This window comes from Accipiter gentilis, chromosome 1 (assembly GCF_929443795.1).
Source record: "Accipiter gentilis chromosome 1, bAccGen1.1, whole genome shotgun sequence".
In the NCBI taxonomy this organism is placed as follows: Eukaryota; Metazoa; Chordata; class Aves; order Accipitriformes; family Accipitridae; genus Astur; species Astur gentilis.
Window position 1 is genome coordinate 55,030,497 of NC_064880.1, and position 19,594 is coordinate 55,050,090.

A 19,594-nucleotide genomic window follows, 5' to 3' on the forward strand; every position below is an offset into this window, starting at 1 on the left:
ACCCGACGGGGCAAAGGAGAGCGGGCGGAGGGGGACTGCCGCTGTTGATCTTGGGAGCCGCACAAAGCCAGAGAGGGTATATAACCCCCTGCAGAGCCCCTCAAAACCTCTTCTGAGCTCCAAAACCCAACAGCTGAAGAAATAGCTGGGTGTTTTCTTTACTGTTTTCTGCAGAGTATCACTTTCAGCTGACTGGTAGAGCCGCTATGACCAAAACAACAGATTACTCTGGGTGAGTAACAGGGGAGGGTTCCAATTTGTTTTAATAAGACAAGAAAAATGATCTCTGCATTTTGTTTAAGCCTTATTTATAAAATTGACTTGTATTGTTACTTAGCTGCTTTCTGTCTATTAGAGCAGGTGGAAAGGAAAGGCAAACTGGCCCCCCGCTGTCTGCAGAATCTGCATTTAATTTGCACTTGTACTGCTAGGCAGTTATTTGGGACAATATAAATATAAAATCCTGATTTGCTAAGAGCTTAATAAGCTGTCACATACAAAATAGCAAAGTACGTTACCCGCTAGATATTTCTGGCAGAATTATATGAAAGAAAGAGATAAGGTTGCCATTGACAAAATTGATGATAAATACTGAGAAACACTTTTTGCCGAATACGCTGACATAATAAAGAGATGTCGAAAAGGTTACCAACAGCGGTGCATGTAAGGAGGACGACAGCTGATGTGACGGCATGGCTCTGACAGAAAGTCAGCCACCCCGGACACCACGCAGAGCTGGCTCATCCCTGTCCCCTGTCCCATCCCTTCCCTGACACCTGGGCTGTGCGTGCCCTCCGCAGGGCTCCCAGGCCACCCCATACCCCAATCCTGCCCCGTCCCTGTTCCTGCAGGCACTGCCCGGTGCCCTTGACCCGTCTTTGCCCCATCCCCCCGCAGCAGTGGGCTCGTCCACATTAAAAACCTGCATTTGGACTCGATGGAGGAGAACGTTCTGTGTCATCTGGACTTGGGAACGAAGACACACAATCTGTCAGCTATGTTTGGGGACATAAAGGTAAATAGCAGGTAAAAAAGCAAGGCAGCAGGTCCCAGCCCCGCAGGGCTCTCCAGCCCCTCGTCCCACGGCTCTGCCGTCCCATGCCGGGGTCCCGCTGCTGCGGGCGCTCCTGCTGGGGACAGGGTCCAGCTGCTTGGCAAAGGGACTCAGCAACCCGGGCAGGGAGGTCATCTGTCCTTGCTTGTTTTTGGGCAGAAGTCCCAATAGCAAATTATCCTTCTAAAACCCTGTAGTTCCATAAAACCTGATTTTATATTGGTGCCCATGTTGGAGGACAGACAGAGGAAGCACTTGTCCAAAGCATCTGATCATCATCTACTGGAGACAACGGAAAGAGGATGTCATATTTTTGGCCGGAGACCTGCTGTCAAAACCAGCCCGTCATGACTGCATCCTCTTACATTTTAAACTGGAGAATTTCCCCAGCGGTGCAGGGGAAGAGCTGCGGTGCCCCGGGGCTGAAGCAGCCTGGCACAGCCCTGCCACGCGTGGGCTCCTGCTCCGCTGCGCCGCTGGCAGCCGGATCAGCAGCACTGCCCTTGCAGCTGCTTGCGGGTCCCCTCCTACGTTCGGGGAGCATTTTTTTCCTTTAATATGTAAAATTTGTCCTTTTTCCTCCCTGACTTTACGGCCCCTGTGTCATCACAGCAGTGCTCACTAATTGCAGTCAGCACTGTTGATAGAATAAATTAAACGATGAGCTACTCTAACATCTGGTTTTGCTTTGCTGTCAGTAGGAATACTGACAGCTTAAATTTGCTGAATTAGTTTAGATTTTCTTGGCCTGGGACTGATACCCAAGTATGTGCAGCTGTACAGCTGCCTGGACCTAGCACAGTCACAAACCTAAAGGAGTAACAGCTTGGTTTTACTGTTAACTCCTGTTTTTGAGACCCTTGGTTGTTCTGATGTCCCTTGACCGCCTGCGAGGAAGCAGCATCCGGCTGCGCTCTCTGGGGAGACCTGTCTGGCGCAGCCCGCCACTGCCACATGAAGACTGAATCTTGGCACCGATTTTATCTAAAATGTACCAACACACACCTATTTCACATCCAGCTTGTCTGCGTTGGCAGCAGCCCAAACAGGACGAGGGCATTTGCCCAGTTCACGCACAAGCAGCTGGGACTGACGGGCAAGACGGGGAGGACCTGGCAGACATCCGCGCAGGGATGGACCGGTGCTCTCCATCAGCGTAAGTACCGTGCCGTGCTGGACCGCACCGCACGTGTTTTCCATCCCGGGCACTCATGACAGCCCCTGCCCCGGGGGCTGCTGCTGCCGGTGTGGTCCCGAGTGGGCTGGCATGGGGGACCCATCTCCTCCAGCGGCAGGGAGGGTGGCTGGCACGACCTCTCCCGCCTGCAACAACCACCGGCAGGTTTTTTTTCCTCTTTTTACTTTTCAGCCATTACCACCAGTGCAACCTTTCAGCCATGGTAAAGCTGCTTCTGTTTGAATGGCATTTCTCGGCACCCTACACGTTCAGTTTTAAAAGCATTGTATTAAAAATGAACATGCACGTGTTTTGCTCAGTTCAGCAGCCTGGCTATTCGAGAGGCAAAGACCACTTCCCACCATGCATGAACTACGAAATATTGCTGGAAGTATTACATTGACATGAGCTCTAAAGTAAAAACCTTACTTTACTATTAATTATTCTTTAAGAGCAGAGTTTTTGGCACTGCACAAAGGAAAAAACAAATACAGGCTGTGCTGGTGAGTGCTCATACCCAAAGGCTTGGTCCTGCTGTCATTTCTTCAGGCACAAGATTAATCTTAAATCTGATTCACAGGAGACGGTGTCACTCACACAACAGAGATCACGTTTGGTCCCTCTGACAAAACCAACCCAAACCTGACTGATGGAAAAGCCCGAAGGAATCAATTCAGCTAGGATCCAAGGGGAAAGAAACCCACAAGTTCTACTATTCCCCAGTCTGGCAGCAGTTAGGACACAGCTAGAAGAAAAGCTTATGCTGAGCTCTTGGCCGTGCACCAGTTTTGTGCCAATGCAGAAGCCATCGACCCCCAGGCTCGTCCCTGCGAGGGGACCCAGGGCAGAGCATGCAGCGAGCCTCCCCCCAAATGCTTCATGCAGAGCAGCTGCCAACATCACATTTTTGCAAGTTGCTTAGAAACACAAATGAACTCAAACATACCGGAGGCAGGAACACCGTTTCCTGCTTTGAATATTTACAATAAGAATAAATTTTTTAGGCATTTGGCAAATAAGTCAGGCTGATGTTCCAGAATAACAACACGCAAAAAGTTTTCATATTTAAAACATGATACAAGCCTAATAGACCATCAGTCTCACAGCCAAATGAAAAGAGACAAAGCAATGCGAGAACTGACTGCGTATGTTAAATTAACCATGCTTCTTTACACACGCTTCCTTCAGGTTTTTGAACACGATGGCAAAACCAAAAAAACATGAGGCGTTTTTCATGGGGAAAAAACAAACCCCACACCACCAGACACCTTTTGTTTTTAAAGGTAAAGCCGAGAAAAGGACGTCGGTTGAGTGATGGAGCAGAAAACTAAGAGAATCATGTGAGGGAGCGCTGGGCAGAAAGCAGAGGCAGCCTCGGTAGCTTGAGATTTGCAAAACATCTGCCAGCCCAGAGGAGCAGCAGCGGAGACAGGGCAGTGGGCTACCACGAGCTGCGGCAGAGGACGGGGAACGGGCCAGCGCCAGCGAAGGGGAGAGCCCGCGGGCAGCCAGGCAGGCGCTGGGGACGGAGGGACACCGGGGTGGGCAATGCGAGCCGGGAGGCAGGACAGGCGCCCTGCACGGCACAAGGCTCCATGCGGCAAACGCCTGATACCGAAACCGGTCCTCGCCGAGGGGCACGAACGCATCCATCGTCCTTCACGCCCAGGGACGCAGGAGGAGGTGCTCCGGCGTGGGGCGAGGACGGGCTGGGAGGCACCCAGAGAAGCGGAGGCTCTGGTTATCCTCACTGAAATTCGCCACTCCAAGAGTACGAGCAGGACATGACAAAGAATGGCAGTCAGTGTGTGGCGTAAGGACAGGCAACACAAGGGGAAGGTCTTGGAGCATTCAGCCGTCAGGATGCATTTGTGGAGAGACCTTTCTTGAAGGAGAGACCGCATCTGCTGGGGGCTGACATACTGGTCCCCAGGGATGAATGCCAGCTCTATTGACAAGAGCAGCCTTAAAAGCATCAAGGGGAGGAGAAGAGGGTTAGATGCTTTACCTGGTCAGGCTACAGAGACCCTGAGATGTCTCTCCCCCCTCAAAAAATCGCTGTTGGCCTGATCAGTAGAAAGAGGCCACAATGTAACCCTGAGCTCGTTGCAGTCACGTACCTGTCACCTGCCGCAGCATCACAGGGAACGACACTTTTCTCTCCTCCCAACAGCACGGGATGGGCATCCCTTCCATTTCCATCATGCTTCAGGAGGAACTAATCAAACTGCTGCACCAGGCAAAATGCTGAGACGTTACTATTATACGCATCGGTACTTCTGGAGGCTTAGGTAAGCTGTCCGTGGTCTTTCTTCAGAGCCAAAAAGCTATTAATAAAAAAAATATCTCAGCAATAGGTCATGCAATTATGAGCTTTAGCATTTTGCCAGGTCCCCAAATATCAAACAACATGATATTTTGTTTTGGGTTAAAACCCAGCAAACTTCTAGTGACTGGCTTAGCAGAGCACACTTTTTCACAATGGACAAAGGCTTTGAATTCACAACAAGTGGGTATCACTTTTCAGACAGAAAACACTTGACTGGAAGTCACTTTCATGCTTTGAGATCCTCCCGGCTGTCCCGGTGCCAGTAGTCTTCTGCACTGCTGGGACCCCCAGCTGGGGCACTGGCACTGCTTGTGCCTGCACAAGCTGGTGGTGGGGCATGATCTCTGCAAGCCAAAAGCAAGTAAGACACTGTCGCTCAGCACGTTCCCACAGTCACTCGTCACGTGCTGATTCTGTACGTTTTACTTGTACGCCTGTGCTACTGCATGAATTTCAATTATTCTCTCACATCTGTTTTACTCCCTAAAAAGAACCCCACAGTCACACATATATGCATAGAGATTCTCCTGTCATGCTAGAAGTTTTGCAGCAGGTCACAAATGTTACAAGCTCTGGCTTAGCCTCAGCCTTCCTTTTCACAGGGATTGAGTCCGGGTCTGCTGTGATCACAGACATGGCAGTGGACTCCTCCTTCCAGCCACAGTTTGAGCTGGTGGTGCTGGGTGATGTGGTGGTGCGGAGCACTGGGCTGGACAAGGACTGCGTCGGGGATCTACTTGCCTGCAGCAAGGAGATCCCTGACCTTCCCACGCTCGTCGGCCATACTATGTGCACCTATGACTTCCACAAAGGTAAAACAATTTTTGACTGTCCTTCCTCCCCACAAACGTAATGCCAAGTCTTTACATTCTTTTGTGGGCAAAACTATCCATGCTACCAAAGCCTAAGAAGGGCTGCAGGAGCAGGCCCACCTGATACGTTAGAGCTTGTTCAGTGGTCAGAGCAGGGTGCTCGTCCAGAACACACGATACCAGTTTTGGCACTTTGCCGGGGCGAGTCCTCCTCTGCTAATTGGTCTCTTGTTCATCTGACAGTTAAATTTGGTTAACAACACCTGCAAGACCAGCGCTGCTGTAGCTGATGGTGGATCAAGAGTGAAGATCCACCCAGCAGCGGTTGCTCCCTGGGGGAATGCAGATGCCCGGGGGACCTCTGCTGCTCCCCGGTCCAGCCGTCACACGGGAGCCTTGCGCAGCCGCAGACCCTCCGAAAGCAGGAGGCCAGTAGCTGCACCCTGCCAACAAAAACAGCCCCTCATCCACAATCCTGTAGTAAGCCTAGCAGATGGGTTACGCCGAGTTGTTTCCTACAACAAGATTGTAACTTCCAAACTACCAAACACTAAAAAAATGTCAGGAAGCACGTGACACTTACGTAAACAAACTTTGGTTACTCTGGAACAGTTTCCTTTGCAAAATTAAATGCTGATTGCAGAGTAGATGAAATGTAATAAATGAAGAATTAATAATCTGAGGACTATTTATAAACCTTTGGATCTGCTCGCAAATGCGACCATCTGTGTATTGCTCAAGGCCATGTTTTATTTAAACAAAAAGCCATTTGTGGGGATTAACAGTAGGAACATCAATAAAATGAAGCACTCTGCCCAGGTTAGCGCAGCCGCAGGTATACATTTTGCTTGCATCGAGGACTTTACATGCTGCGCGAGAGGAGCGGCTGCACCGGGCACGGGTCTGCTCTGCGGACCCAGGTGTGGCTGCAGGACAGCCGAAGCCACCGGTGGAGTTAGAGAAGAAGGCCGGGATGGGTGCCCGCGCCGGGACGCACCGAGCACGGCATCAGGTCCTGCCTGCAGCGATGCCCCGGGGCTGAGGCGAGAGTGGGAGGGAGCACCAGTGCGCCAGGACCCAGCTCCCTGGCCGGCACCAATGCCACCCGAGCAGGGACCACCACTTGCAAGCTGCCCCAGCTGCCTGCCATCCATGGCAGCCCCTTAAGAAAAATTAAACCTAAATTAAGGGTGTTTTCCTCTCCCCAGTTTTCCCGTTCTGCACAGCTGGCTATCCCTCTTCTGCAGCAATCTGGCATTCTTTTGATTTAAGCTGGCAGACCTTCACAGCTGATGTACGCTATGGACCTCGGAGGAACTGCAATGACTTGCCCCTGCAGAATGCAATATACCCCCTGTACTTAACACCTGTGGGCTTACTCATCCTTTTTACGAATGTTAAAACCTGCATGATTTTCTCCTCTATACAGAGACATAGCACACTGGCTTTAAACACTGAGGTTAATATGAGTTAAGTAATCAAAGACAAAACGTAGCCACTGCTGGACCTTCCATTTGAAACTACACCCCATTCACCACAACTGTAAACCCACACAGGACCAGCAGTGACACTCCTCTGCTTCTTTTCAAGGTCAGGGAGATTAGACGGAGCACTGTGCTCTTTTTCCAGTAAAAAAAAGCTAGAGTACTTAAGAAGAGCTTCCGACACCAGCATGAGGAACATTGAAACGGGGTCCTCAGCGTTTGCCGCCCTGTCGTGTGGCCTGAAAGGTGAGTCCTCCCGCGGCCTCTTCCACGTCCTTCCCAAACCCCCGTGCTCCCCAGCTTCACCTTGCCTGAGGGTTCGGTTTGGTGCGAGATTCAGACAACCTGAAGGCCAAAAACGCATTCCTAACGATTTTAACTAGAGAAGTACACTGAAACAAATTTTGTGGCTCAATAAAAAACAAGTTTGTTTTAGAAGGCCTGAGTGCATGTTGCACAAAACTAAACTTAACCCCCCCCCCCCCCATCCCTCTCCTGGCCTTAAAACAAGTCCTGGCCAAACTGGTGTAGCTGCCTTCCCCTCTTTTGCTGGAAAAGAAACAGGGCGAGTGGAGGGCACCTGAGGGCGGTGCTGCGGCCAGCACCTCCCGCAGGGGTCCTGCCGCTTTGGCCCCTCCGGAGCATCGGGGCAGGTCCCCCCGTGAGCCCTGGGGAGGGCAGTGGGGGCAGGACCTCCTCGCCTTCCCCGCAGGGCAGTGCTTTAAGGCCCGGGTACGTGAGGTCGTCTGCACGGCGCTCCTGGATCACCTGGAGGGGGACCAGATCCGGGGAGTACCAGCAGCGGCCTCAGCGCCTCATCGCAGCCTTTGTCTGAAAGCACCTGGGGCTGAGCTCTCTGGTGGGAAACACGCTTTTCTCCACAAAGTGATGGGCGATGCAGCACGAGCAACGGGGTGCTGGGTCCCAGCCAGCGCAGTGTGGGTCTGTGCTCCCGCACCAGGAACGGCTGTGCAGGACCTACGCCCGCCGGCACACCACGGCCCCTTTTTCCTGGGAAATGGAAAAGACAGACCCAGCCACGATGCACTCCCAAGGGCAAGCACCCTCCACAGCTGAGTGGGGCGGCCGGATCCAATGAACACCATCGTGCAGGAGCTGGAGACCTCCAATATGGCTTGAATTGCACCAACACACTTCTACACCCAAGGAGAGCTCCAGCCAAAGCTTGCACAGAAGTTAAGACTGTATTACCGAACTGCACGCTCCTCACTCCCATCTCCAGTGGTTGTCAAGGATTGTCCTGTTAGGGTCACTCCTGTCCACGGTGATGCTCTACGGAGGAGATCCCTTCGCACGTGGCATAAAACCAAAACCTAAGTAAATGACATGCAAAATTAATCCACGTTTGTGACCGTTATTTTTATTTGTTGCTATCACAAAGGCCGTTCAGACTTTCATTCATACCTTGTTTAAAGATCTGGCAAAACCCGACGCCTACCAGTGTTTGAACACAAGAGGTTGGCGTGCGGGAAGCCCACCTTGTGCAGACTGACCCAGCTGAGCAGGAGCAGCTTTGCCCCTGTCGCTCGGTCAGCAGGTTTGGGCATGGGGCACACGGGAACCCTCAGGAAGGAAAGGGATGGGGAGCACACGTTACTGATACAACCTTGACCTGATTTCACATAACTGCCAGGGACGGCATCTTTCACATTCATCAGCTAATCAACACACATCAATGATCGAGAAAATCATCTTTAAGTGTCTCCACAAGCTGTAAGAGACTAAACTGCGCCTGGGTTGAGTGGAGAGGTTTTTTGGAGGGTCACCTACAGCCTGAAGAATTTCCCACCAAAATCACTTCCAGTTCTTATGGTTCACTAACAAGCTTGCTTCAAAATGAATGTTGACACCTTTGGAACAGTAACTTACAGGATTTAAGAGTTCTGGTAGACAAAATTTTAACATAACAAAAAACATGGGAGAGGATCTTAAGATATTAATGACACTAAGAGCACAAAACATCTAAGTCTAAAGATGCTTACAGACATGCTGAGGGGCTATATCCAAGGTACTTGTTCTCTGGCCAGCATCCTAAAATCTGCTTCATCAGCAGCCTCTGGGCCCCTCTAGTCCTGGAAATACTTCCACACGCTCAGGTACAGCTTGATTTGCCTCCCAAATGTGGGGTTTCTCTTGGCATCCCTCTCGTCACCCCACTGCACGTTGTCACACCGCCTCCTCCCATCCGCAGAGGTCCTCTTCTGGGGCGTGGGGCCAGCGGTGGAGTGGGGCCATCTGGGATGCTCCCCAGTGGGCTCTTCTGGCGCTGGGACCCCACTTTCACGGTGCCCCTGAGCTACTCCAACAACTTGCCAGCACTTTGATCTGGGATACATTCAGTTTGCTGCCATGAAAAAGCAAACTCCACTTTTTACAAGAAAAGGTGATCGGTTCCTAGTTTCCATTCCAAGATTGCAGTTTTTAGAGCTCAAATATTAATCTGACAGGGTAGGAATCCCAGAACAGGAGGCCAGTGTCCTCCCAGAACGGAAACAAAATCACTCCAGTCACTTAACATGCAATCTAACCTACCATTCAAACTCAATTCTGCTAAGTCCAAAGTCCACTTAAGAAAATTCTATACTAATAGCAATGTACCTTAAGTCCTTTGTGAAAATAATTTCAAACCACTCCAGGAAAAGAAATATGATACTTTAACATTTTGCCTAATTGGATAGGTGAGGTTTGCTCTGCCATAGATTACGGAAACACAGTCCTGGTCATTAACTTTGCAGGAGATAGTGAACTCTATATTCCAGAACGTTGTCCAGTGAGGAGACTCTTCTCTTGTTTTTCTTATTTTGCTTTTACCTTAATGATTATCTTGTTAAATGGTTTTTCTGCTGTACATTCTAAGTTTGATACTCTTTGAAGGTTTCAGATGAGTCAGCAGTTTGCAGAGCTCAGAATGCATGACCTTGGTGACCTCCTTTTCAAAATATTGACCATTACTGCAAAACCCTCACTATTCTCAGAGGGGTCAGAACTGGCATCGCAATCACTTAGTTTTTTCTTTTTCTATAAATACACACACAAATGTGCATATAAACTTATGTGCACGTAAGTTGGCACATACTTTAAGTGTTTTACAACAGCTGGATACCACACCAACTGATCTTATGCCAGTTGGGTACTTGACTTTCAGGCACTATTTAACATTTAAGCCACTTTTCTGACTACCAAAATTCACAGATAAGTAGTATATCTTGAAACTGAATAACTTAATTTTCACAAAGAAGTTTTTCTCAGGCTTTGAAAAAATCAGATTGTTAGTTAAACTGCATACACCTCATACACTGGCATAAAGGATAGCTGAATTCTGAACTGTTACTCTTACCGAGTCAAAACCAACAAAGTTGGGCTGCAAGAGATGCTGGTTGACAAAGAAGTCCCATTAATATTTTCTAAATTAATATTTTTACGTGCAAGTAATTTTATACATCTTTGTACAAAAAACAACTTGCAAAATTCATTTTAAAAAAAAGTGTAGAAAGCATTTATCATGCTTATAATGACTTTTTTTTTAAAAAAAAATCTCCATTTCCTGAAGGGTTCTGATCATCTCTCGTGAACAATGCTAAGGTGAGGATGACAAAATAAGCCAAAACATCCACCTCCTTCCCCCAGGAACACGGAAGAGAGGTGCTTGGCCAGACCAGGGAAAGTGGCCGAGGCAGTCTGCAGGAGCTCTCCTGGCAAGAGCAGCCTCTGGTTATGCTGAGCAAAATACGTGAAGCCAGTTTGACCGACCTGCACGTTTTCCATGCTCCACTGTTACATGAAAATTTCTCTAAAAATCCTCGTTCTGGCCTCACCATATCAATAACAAGCTCCAATTCATGGTTGCAGAGACCTGGCACAGACTCATCAAGGTAAGCAGACTTCTACTCAGTCTATTCCCTGAGAAACAACAGACATGAAGACAATCACAAGACACTGCCTAAAAATCAGTGCCCTTTATTTCCAAGACAAATGTCTCCTTCATCTAAACTTTCTTTTTTCATAAATGTCTTGGCATTTATAAAAGATGATAAGACAACTATGACCTGAAAAGATTTTGCATCACTGAAATTATCTTGTAGACCTGCTTTTAAAGGCAAGGAAAAAAAATAAAAATCAGCTGCCTTAAGTTTGGGATCTTCCATTTCTGGGAAGCAGTCTAGTGGCCAGTCTGGTCCCCAAAAGAGAACAAAAGCAATGCTGGTTTCCCCTGCAGGAAGATACAACAAGTTGTGAAGCTGAACAGTGTGTTTTAAAAATAATGAGTTACCACAAATGAGATACCAAAATAAAATGCACAAATATACACAGAATTGTAATTTTAGCACAAAAATGCAAAAGCTAAATCCAGAAGACACACAGCTCCCGTGGCTTTTGGGCAGTCTCTGTAGCATTTCTCCCCCCATTAAAAATAACTTCGCTTCAATACTCAGATGATGTTGCTTCTGGTCTTAAACTTTGCTTGCTCTCGAGAGTCTGTCGCGCCAGCTCTTCTCCTGCCTTTCTGGCACCCTTCTTAGAGTCTCCGTCTGCTTCTGACTTTGCACCATGCACACCCAGGCCAGAGCAAACCTCCCTCCCCCAGGTGCTCAGAGACACCTGCTGGGATCAGGCTTATGCTACAAGATTTTGCCAATGTTACTATCAGTTTGAGGTGTGAAAACTTCACATTGCTTGTCTCTGATTGCAAAACATTTGGTGTAGAGTTGCTGAATATGTCAAGAGAAGAGGGCCTGTTGTCTGTGCCAGGTAAGGAGGTGGCATATAATGGCTAGCAGTAAAACCGCTCTCTTGGTGTTTGCTGGACCTGCACCGTAGGCTCCTGTGGGAGGACACAGACAGGGCTCTCATCTACCCTGGTCCCCAATTTCTCATTTTGACAGTGAAGAATTATTGTCTGTTTCACAAGGCATTGTAAGTATGTGATCCCTTAACACCTATAAGGCATTACAATACTACATTAATGAAGTTACTATAATTATCTAGATAAACAACTATGGATGTTCAGATCTTTCTGATACTCATCATCCTTAGAAATTTTTTGTTAAACTGCTAATTGTAATTTGTTTACATACATTTTACACTTACCTTATGTAAGGCTTGAAAACATAATGAGTTACAAAATGAAGTGACGTCAATTTCCCTTTAATACCATCATATTCAGTAGTTTCAGCTCCAAAATAAAGATCCCAGATCTGACATGTTATTTATAATTTATACTGAAAGACTAATCTGCAATATGAAATTGCAGACTGGTTTGCAGTAAATATGATGTAGCAAACTGGTTTCTAAATATAGACAAAGGTTATGTTTCTTCTTATAATAATCAAGGAATAATAGAAACATTCATGATAATGAAGATTTTGTAATTAAAAGCATCAAGTTCTCAAGAAACCTGGAATGAAAGTTGTGGGATGTATTCATGCATCATAATATAATCTAAAGTGACTGTTCTGCAAAGCTGTTTTGGATTTATGCTGCCAATTAAAAAACAGAGTTTGTACTCAAGATGCTAGACATCAGAATGGCCTGTAATGTCTGTAGGAGACTTTCATGCACAGGTGTCCTATCTTCCAGTAGAAAGGGACATGGGAAATTATACTACAACAGCCTAAACCCACCAAACCTCTATAAAACCTGCACCAAGGCAGGTGTAAAATGGTGTAGCACTGCATGAGAAAGGCACATTGTTTTTCTGAATGACTACACACACTGAGAGCTAAGTAGTTCTATGACACAGCCTAAGGGAAATTTATTTAAAGATTTCACATTATAGGCCAGACGATACCCCTGAATCTTCTCTACTCCTGATATGAGAGGCGCTCTACATTTTAAAAGCTGTAGATTCCATATCTCTTCTTGGAAGCTTCAGTGGGGGAATTTTTGGTAAAATCTCTTTTGCATAAAGTGTTTTATGAAGTCCAGCTTCTCGAAGAGCTAGCTCAACACGAAGTCTAGGGTCAGAAATGATCTGTTAAAATAAACCACAACAATGATAAACAAAACAATACTTTCCTCATGCACACAGTGTATCTTACAGGTTGTCTGTGGATGTATATATTTAAACAGTTTTAAAAGACAGTCAGTAAATTATAGTCATAATATAAAGCCTTCAAAAGCAGAGAAACTCCATAGTGAACAAGCCTTATCTCACTGCACATATCTTGATATGATCCTTTTTAATATTAATGATCACAAACTATTTTAACAAAGAGCTCTGGCTGTCATTCCTCAGCAAAACTCAAAGGGTAGATGAGAAACTGAGTGACTTGTAATTCAGCCTACTCACTGAAGAGTTGCTGACTTCCCTAATGTTCCCCCCATCAATACTGCCCTGCTTTCACCACAAGACTTTTAATCCCTTCCTGTTTGTTTCTATGGAATCTGAATGCTTCAAACACGTTTATGATTCTTCTCACAGCATTGCCTTGTGACTACATGGCAGTACCACTTTAATTTTACAAAACAACAACTAATGCCCAGGGAAATTACTTCTAAAATTTGTCAAAAGGTTATTTGACAAAATTTGTAAGCCTCCTTCAAATCCTTCTTCCAATGGCTACAGTGGGGAAGCACTGAATGTACAAGAGAGTGTCACATTGCCTTCAGTTCTAGCATCACCTGCCACAGTGCCCAGAGCTGCTGGGAAGACCAACACTGGGGGCACATTACCCATAACCACTGCAGCTCTGGGATGGAGCACGCTAACATGCTTGGCAGCAATCACATATGGCAGTCTGAGCAGTACCAAAACCTGTTTGGAGTTGAAACAGGACAAATATTCTGAGAATTTAGGTATCAATCCCGAAGACACATGTTCAGAGCATTTTTAAAGCTAAGGCTTTTCAGAACCTCATACATGAGTTGGATTTGGGTAAATTTTAATAGCCAAACAAAAACTATACGTCTCGTACCACATCTTTACCAAACTGAGAAGCTTTAAAATGTCTTAAAATGGGAAGTGCTGGACAAGTGTAGTTATAGACATCATTAAATTTCAGCTTATTCGGTGCTAGAAGAAAGCTTTTATGCCATAGAATTATATCATAGCACTTTCCTTTCTGCAAACATAATTTCCAAATTCCAGAGCGGGAATAATTTCAAATGCATAGACTGAGCAGATGGAGAACAGCAAGGGAATCAAAAAATCCTCCCCTATGTTGCTTAATTCTATTTGAAATTGAGCTAGCACTGTCCTTAGCAATGTGAGTGACCTGAAAACAGGAGTATAATTACTTCAGTTTCCTGCTTCATTTACACCTCACTGGTTTCTTCTCCTTTAGCCCTTGCATATCATATCCCAACTGATCTTAAATCCAGCAATAGTGTAAAGATGGTCAAGATACTAATTTTCAGCTTATGAATCGATTTGCGCTGTGCATAATCTTGCAAAAAAAAAAAAGAATACCCCATAATGAAGTTACCTGTGACATAGCTCTTTTATATACAGTCAGTAGAACTTTCATGCTAAGTCAATTCACTTCAAATACTTAGGACAACACTAACTGGAGCAGGTGAAAAGGAGGCATTCTTTTAAATAAATGCATAAAAATGTGAAAGCAGTGAGTTTTGAAATTAAAAAATAGCAAACAGATCCATCAAAATGCCTAGCAAACACAGGAACTGCCCAATGGTCCATTTAGCTCAGTATCCTCTCTCCAGTGGTGCCAATGGGAGATGCTGTTCAGGGAGAGCCCAGGAGTCCTACGCTGGACCTGAATGGACCTTTGTGGTCCACTCTTGTCATGCTCCTCCAGTATCTACATTGGGTCAGAGAGATTACCTCACCTATTAATCCTAATGCCTCTTTTTTTTTTTTTTATTAAACACACATTATATTCTATACTCTACTGTTGATATTGCTATTTAGGATATATTATTAATATTACTATCATATATCACTATTAAGATATAGGTGCATACAATAAACTATCTGGTATGATTACAGACAATTACCTGCTGTTCACTGTATGTATGCAACTTAAACAGTGGCTTCTGAAGATCAAACTCTTCTTTGGTTCCAATGCCCATCCGAGCTTTAGATGCCACCGTATCAGCCACTACTCTAGCTGGATCTAACGTTGCAACAACGGCAACCTAAAATACATGATATGAAAATAACAATTACTCTATCTATGTAGTCTAAGGTAAGAAAAGGTTATTATCAATAACACATCCTTTGAGAACACAATCATTTACCTGGTTTAAAAATTTCAATAGTTGTCTTAAACAACTTTTTATCCATATATAGAATTTGTAAAGCTTAAAACTTGAATCCAGAGTAAAACCACTTTGACAGAGAATAATAATCAGGGAGATTTTTCTCCTGTTTTGCAAAAGAGACAGTTTAATTGGCTGGACTTAATGCAGCACTGTGCATGCCCAGAACTGCTGCAAAAAGTGGAGAATTGCCTGCTGTGTGGGGGCAGGCTTACAACAGAACCACCTGCATATAGTGAATTCTAATAGTCAGTCCTTGAAAACAAACTCGAAAGCTGGGCGGCATTTCCATGAAGAGAGAAAGCTTATGTTGCTACTTCATCATACTCCTGCTAGGAAATAAGCTTACACTAAGCTTTAGGCTACCAGAAAACAGCAGTTCCCGAATATGTGCACTACTGATCTTTGCACCGTAACAGTGGCGTGTGGTCCTGGCTGCGAAGGAGGCCTCGGCTCAGCAAGGATGCTATAAGAGAGAAGCAATAGCATCCTCGGCTCTCTAGCAGAGATCGACATGAGCTCTGACGCTCGAAACCAGTAACAAAAAGGAACCAGCAGTCTCCTAATTTAGCAATACCCACAATTCCTGGAAGTCCAAACTTTCTTCTTTTTCTTCTGATGGAAACAAAGGTGTTGGGTAGTTCACAATTTTTACAGAGTCATAGGCAATGACACTGAGTGATATGCCACAAGTAACATAATTCTTTGTTTGTGCGTCTGTTTTAACTGTTTAATTTCCTGTGGCTAGAGCAGTATGCCACAAGTAACATAATTCTTTGTTTGTGCGTTTGTTTTAACTGTTTAATTTCCTGTGGCTAGAGCAGTATCAAAGATTATATCAGAGAATATATTGTGCAAGAGTCAAACTTTTTTCATTGCTTATTTTCTTTGTGTTAAAATATTCAGATATAGGCTAATACTACTTTGGAAAATACAGAAAAATGCATAAGCAAAATAATCAAAGTCAGGATACATTCTGAATGGCTAAAACGAGAAAAAAAATATTTAAAATTGTGTATAATCATTCTATTTTTTCCATCTCTAATAAAATGTCATCTTTGTATTTACAGGCTGTCAAAATATACAGACTGGATGACTTTAGTAAAGATCTTTTTTTTTTCCTCACATACAACCAAGGGGCATATTTTATGAAACACTATTTCATTAGTGTGAAACACAGAGAATAAAAGGTTAGAAAAATGTAAGGAAGTGGGAACTCTACCATCCTGGTCAAAGGCCATTCTAGAAGCATTTTCTACTTCGGTAAGACAATTGGGTCAGTCAGAAGAGATCAACAGATCATGACTCTCAACCAGCCTCTTGTAAAATCTGACACAAAAGACAATGCAATTCAACCAGTATCTTAGAAAAGGCATAACAGAGTTATTAAAAATGCATTGACAACCTAAAATAACACTGTTAATACTGCAAAATATTTAATTGAATCAGATTACTAAAAATAAAGCATTATTGACTGGCAATGACCCCAAGTTCAACAGTTTAAAAAATGACTAAAATAATAGACCAATGATCCCTTAGGTTTATTTATTCCTCTTATGCTCAGCTCTCCCACAGAAGATGACCTCTGTTATATTTTTCTTTCTTCTTGACTTTGTACACCCAAATGCTGAAGCGAAAGCACTTATAAGGCCACAAACAGTCCATGAGGGACTGAGGAAGAATTTCACTGGCATGCACACTGTACTGGGTTGGTTAATCCTGAAGCCAAAGGATGTGCTGAAGGTGAGGTCAAGGCTGCATCAAGTACCGTATTTTTAACCATGGGTAGTCCCAGGGAGAAAGCTGCTGCATTAGTGCTGTTTAAATTATCCGAAATCAAAGGGTTTGAAGAACACCTTTTCTCCCTCCCTTATTTTCCTTTGTCTGCACATTTAGGCTGCAGTACCTGGACTGTAAAGAATGTGAACTCCAGTTTTTTCCTTTTAATCTTTGGAGGAAAAACCAAGGAGATTAGATAAAAAAATATAAATGAAGGTAAAATTACTCCTTCAAAAGTCAGCAGTAGGAAAAAATAACAACACTACATTTACTATGACAAGCATTAGCAAGCATTTTCTGGGATACCCTTTTTAAAAGACCGTGCAAAAGTTTCACAGAGAGTTAAATATCTCTCTAAAGAAAAGTCATCCAAGGCCTGTAAGTTTTCAGAATTTAAAAAGAATTTAAATTACTCATAAATCTTGCCTAAGACTCAAGGCAGACTTAAGATTATTAAAAAAACAACCCCAAAATCAAAGAAAAAGAGAAATCACATCCAACCCAGAAAAAATAATATCTGTTTTCAGATATCAACAGCTTCTACAGTACAATTTAACATCATAATGCTCCTGCTGTCAGAGTTACAAAGTACACAGGATTTATAACATGACAGAATTACTCTTAAAGTCAGACCAAAAGTGCATTTTAACTTCTTCATTTAGTTGCTTTTGATAGATTGTTCTTTTTATCTTTCCTGTAATATGACAGTATGTGTTTGTATCATCACTGTATATGAAAATACTATATACAGGAAATAAAACCACCTGTTGCCGGAGTGCTTCAAGGCATTTCTCTTTTTCCTTTTCTTCATGTGCTTCTTTAAGGGCCAGGTGCTTTTTCTCCAGCAACCGTTTTTCTAGTAATGCTTGTCTAAACTTTACCCTGCAAAACAGCATACATATGAATGGAAAAAACATTGGTCAAGTGTAATTTTAAGTTTCTGTTACGATATTTCAGTTTGAAAACTAGTCTGATGTTTTCTATATCTGTCTGATAATAATACAGTGGTTCATCAAAACACCTGAAAAATGCAAAAAATGCTTTTTCATTTGAATGTGTTATTTTTGTTGGAGTTTTTTGGTTTGGGGTTTCGGGGGAAGGGGGGTTTGGGGAGTTGTACTTTTTGATTTGTTTTGGGGGTTTGTTTTTTTGTTTGTTTGGTTTGTTTTAAGTAACTTGGCTAACCTTTCAGATTTAATTTCTAGAAGGCAGATTTTCTCTAGCATACTTTATATAGCCCTGTTGCTCTTTTCCCCCCCCCCATTTTCTTTGCCAAGAAGAAATGTTCTCTGACATCTGTGTGTGGCAGAAGAACTCTCTCCCGTAACTCCTTCCATTAAAAGAAACACATCTCTCCCAATCTTGTTACTGGAAGAAGCAAGAAAACTTGAGAATTACATCCTTCTTCAAAAGGAAAAAAAAGGAGGTTAGTGCAAATAATCCTGAAACTTTTACCTATAGCATTATTTTTGGTCAACTTTTCACAATAGGTTTTTATAGCCCCAGTAGTACTACCATGACCATATTTCCTAATAACCATCAGTCCACTGCCAAAATCTGTTTTTTTATGAAGCCGCAGGGTATTCTTTGGTATGTCACTTTTAGTCCTTATAGAGGAGTTGCCATTGCTATGCTTTGCATTCAGAGAATTACCCTTCTTTTGCCCTTCAAATTTTAACTTGCCTTTAGAGAAATGGAGAAGAGAGAGCTGCTTCAACTACGATAAAACATGTATTTTTATTTTCTTACTCTTGAAATCTTAGTAAGCTCAAAGGACTATACAACTTGTGCTATAAACTGCAAAAATCAGAATTAAATGCACAGTTATGTTGGTAACTGGAAAAGACCACTGCATCAATAATCCAGTAACAATTATCTGGACAAAATATTTGTCCCTAGAGAGTGGTACAAAGCTGCCTGAGAATGCCCCAGACAGGCTTTCAGTTTCTTACTGTAGCCATTGCAGTTTAGGCAGATGATTGCTTACAATGGTAATCTTCAGAGGTAATTTTGTTCCAGGGAGAAAGTCTAATCTTCCTTTTATACGAAGAAAATTTAATAAAAAGCAGATACTCATATTTTTCTGAAAAATGACAAAAATTATATTGAAAACTTTTCACTCTGCTTGAGCTGACTACTATGATACATGTTCTAAAATACTCCAGTGTTACCAAATATGAAATTCAGTACCCTGGAAACTTCTGTAAATTACCAAGGAGGAGAACTGAGGGGCACTCATCCAGGTCTAATTTCAAATACTTTGTCTATACTGCAGAAGTTTTCACATAGGTAGGACTGTAAAGCATTGTTAAATGGCAACATTTTATGGCATTTCTGTGCCCAGTTTGAATAGGTGTAAGTGATTGCAATTGATTGCCAAAGTAACTGACAGGCAGAGCAGGGCAGAGCAAGGACTTGGCATCCTGATGCAGCATTTGTTGCTCCTAAGAAGGTGGTTCATGTTTTCATGACTATGTTATCCTAAGGAGATCATCATCTTGCTCATGCTGGAGAGACCAAGGCCAGTATTAACAAAGATTAAGTTTCAGTGTCAGAGAGCAATGGCAGAGCTATGAAATCTACACTCAGGGAAGGCAGAGAACCTTGTAAATACATACGCAACCATACAGTGTGTTCCTAATTTGGAACATTCTTTCAATACTTTTTATACTTAGCTTTAAATGTTTACTTGAGCTTTGATTTCACAATGTTCCCTTC

General features: G+C 43.9%; 2 protein-coding genes across 5 annotated transcripts in view; one reads left to right on the forward strand and one right to left on the reverse strand.

Moving 5' to 3' along the window:
- The first annotated feature begins 206 nt into the window (after window positions 1-206).
- UPP2 (uridine phosphorylase 2) lies at window positions 207-7,745 on the forward strand. The gene is given in 9 exon segments (XM_049799164.1): window positions 207-232; window positions 898-1,015; window positions 2,075-2,152; window positions 2,155-2,311; window positions 4,331-4,522; window positions 5,163-5,376; window positions 6,966-7,233; window positions 7,388-7,644; window positions 7,646-7,745. Coding segments are annotated over 9 exon segments (1,410 nt in total).
- The window catches only part of CCDC148 (coiled-coil domain containing 148), an 85,510-nt gene continuing 73,499 nt past the window's right edge, over window positions 7,584-19,594 (reverse strand). For 2 of the 4 annotated variants that reach the window (XR_007507572.1, XR_007507574.1), the window contains 5 exons: window positions 17,641-17,758; window positions 14,834-14,974; window positions 12,666-12,848; window positions 7,727-8,190; window positions 7,584-7,681 (listed from right to left, as the gene is read on the reverse strand). Coding sequence is in view for 2 of the 4 variants with exons in the window: in XM_049813397.1 (XP_049669354.1) it covers window positions 12,702-12,848; window positions 14,834-14,974; window positions 17,641-17,758 (406 nt within the window). In the remaining 2 variants the exon portion in view is untranslated. Of the gene's footprint in view, window positions 7,682-7,726; window positions 8,191-12,277; window positions 12,849-14,833; window positions 14,975-16,382; window positions 16,427-17,640; window positions 17,759-19,594 lie in introns of those variants that run through there. The other 2 variants (XM_049813397.1, XM_049813411.1) reach the window with 2 other exon arrangements.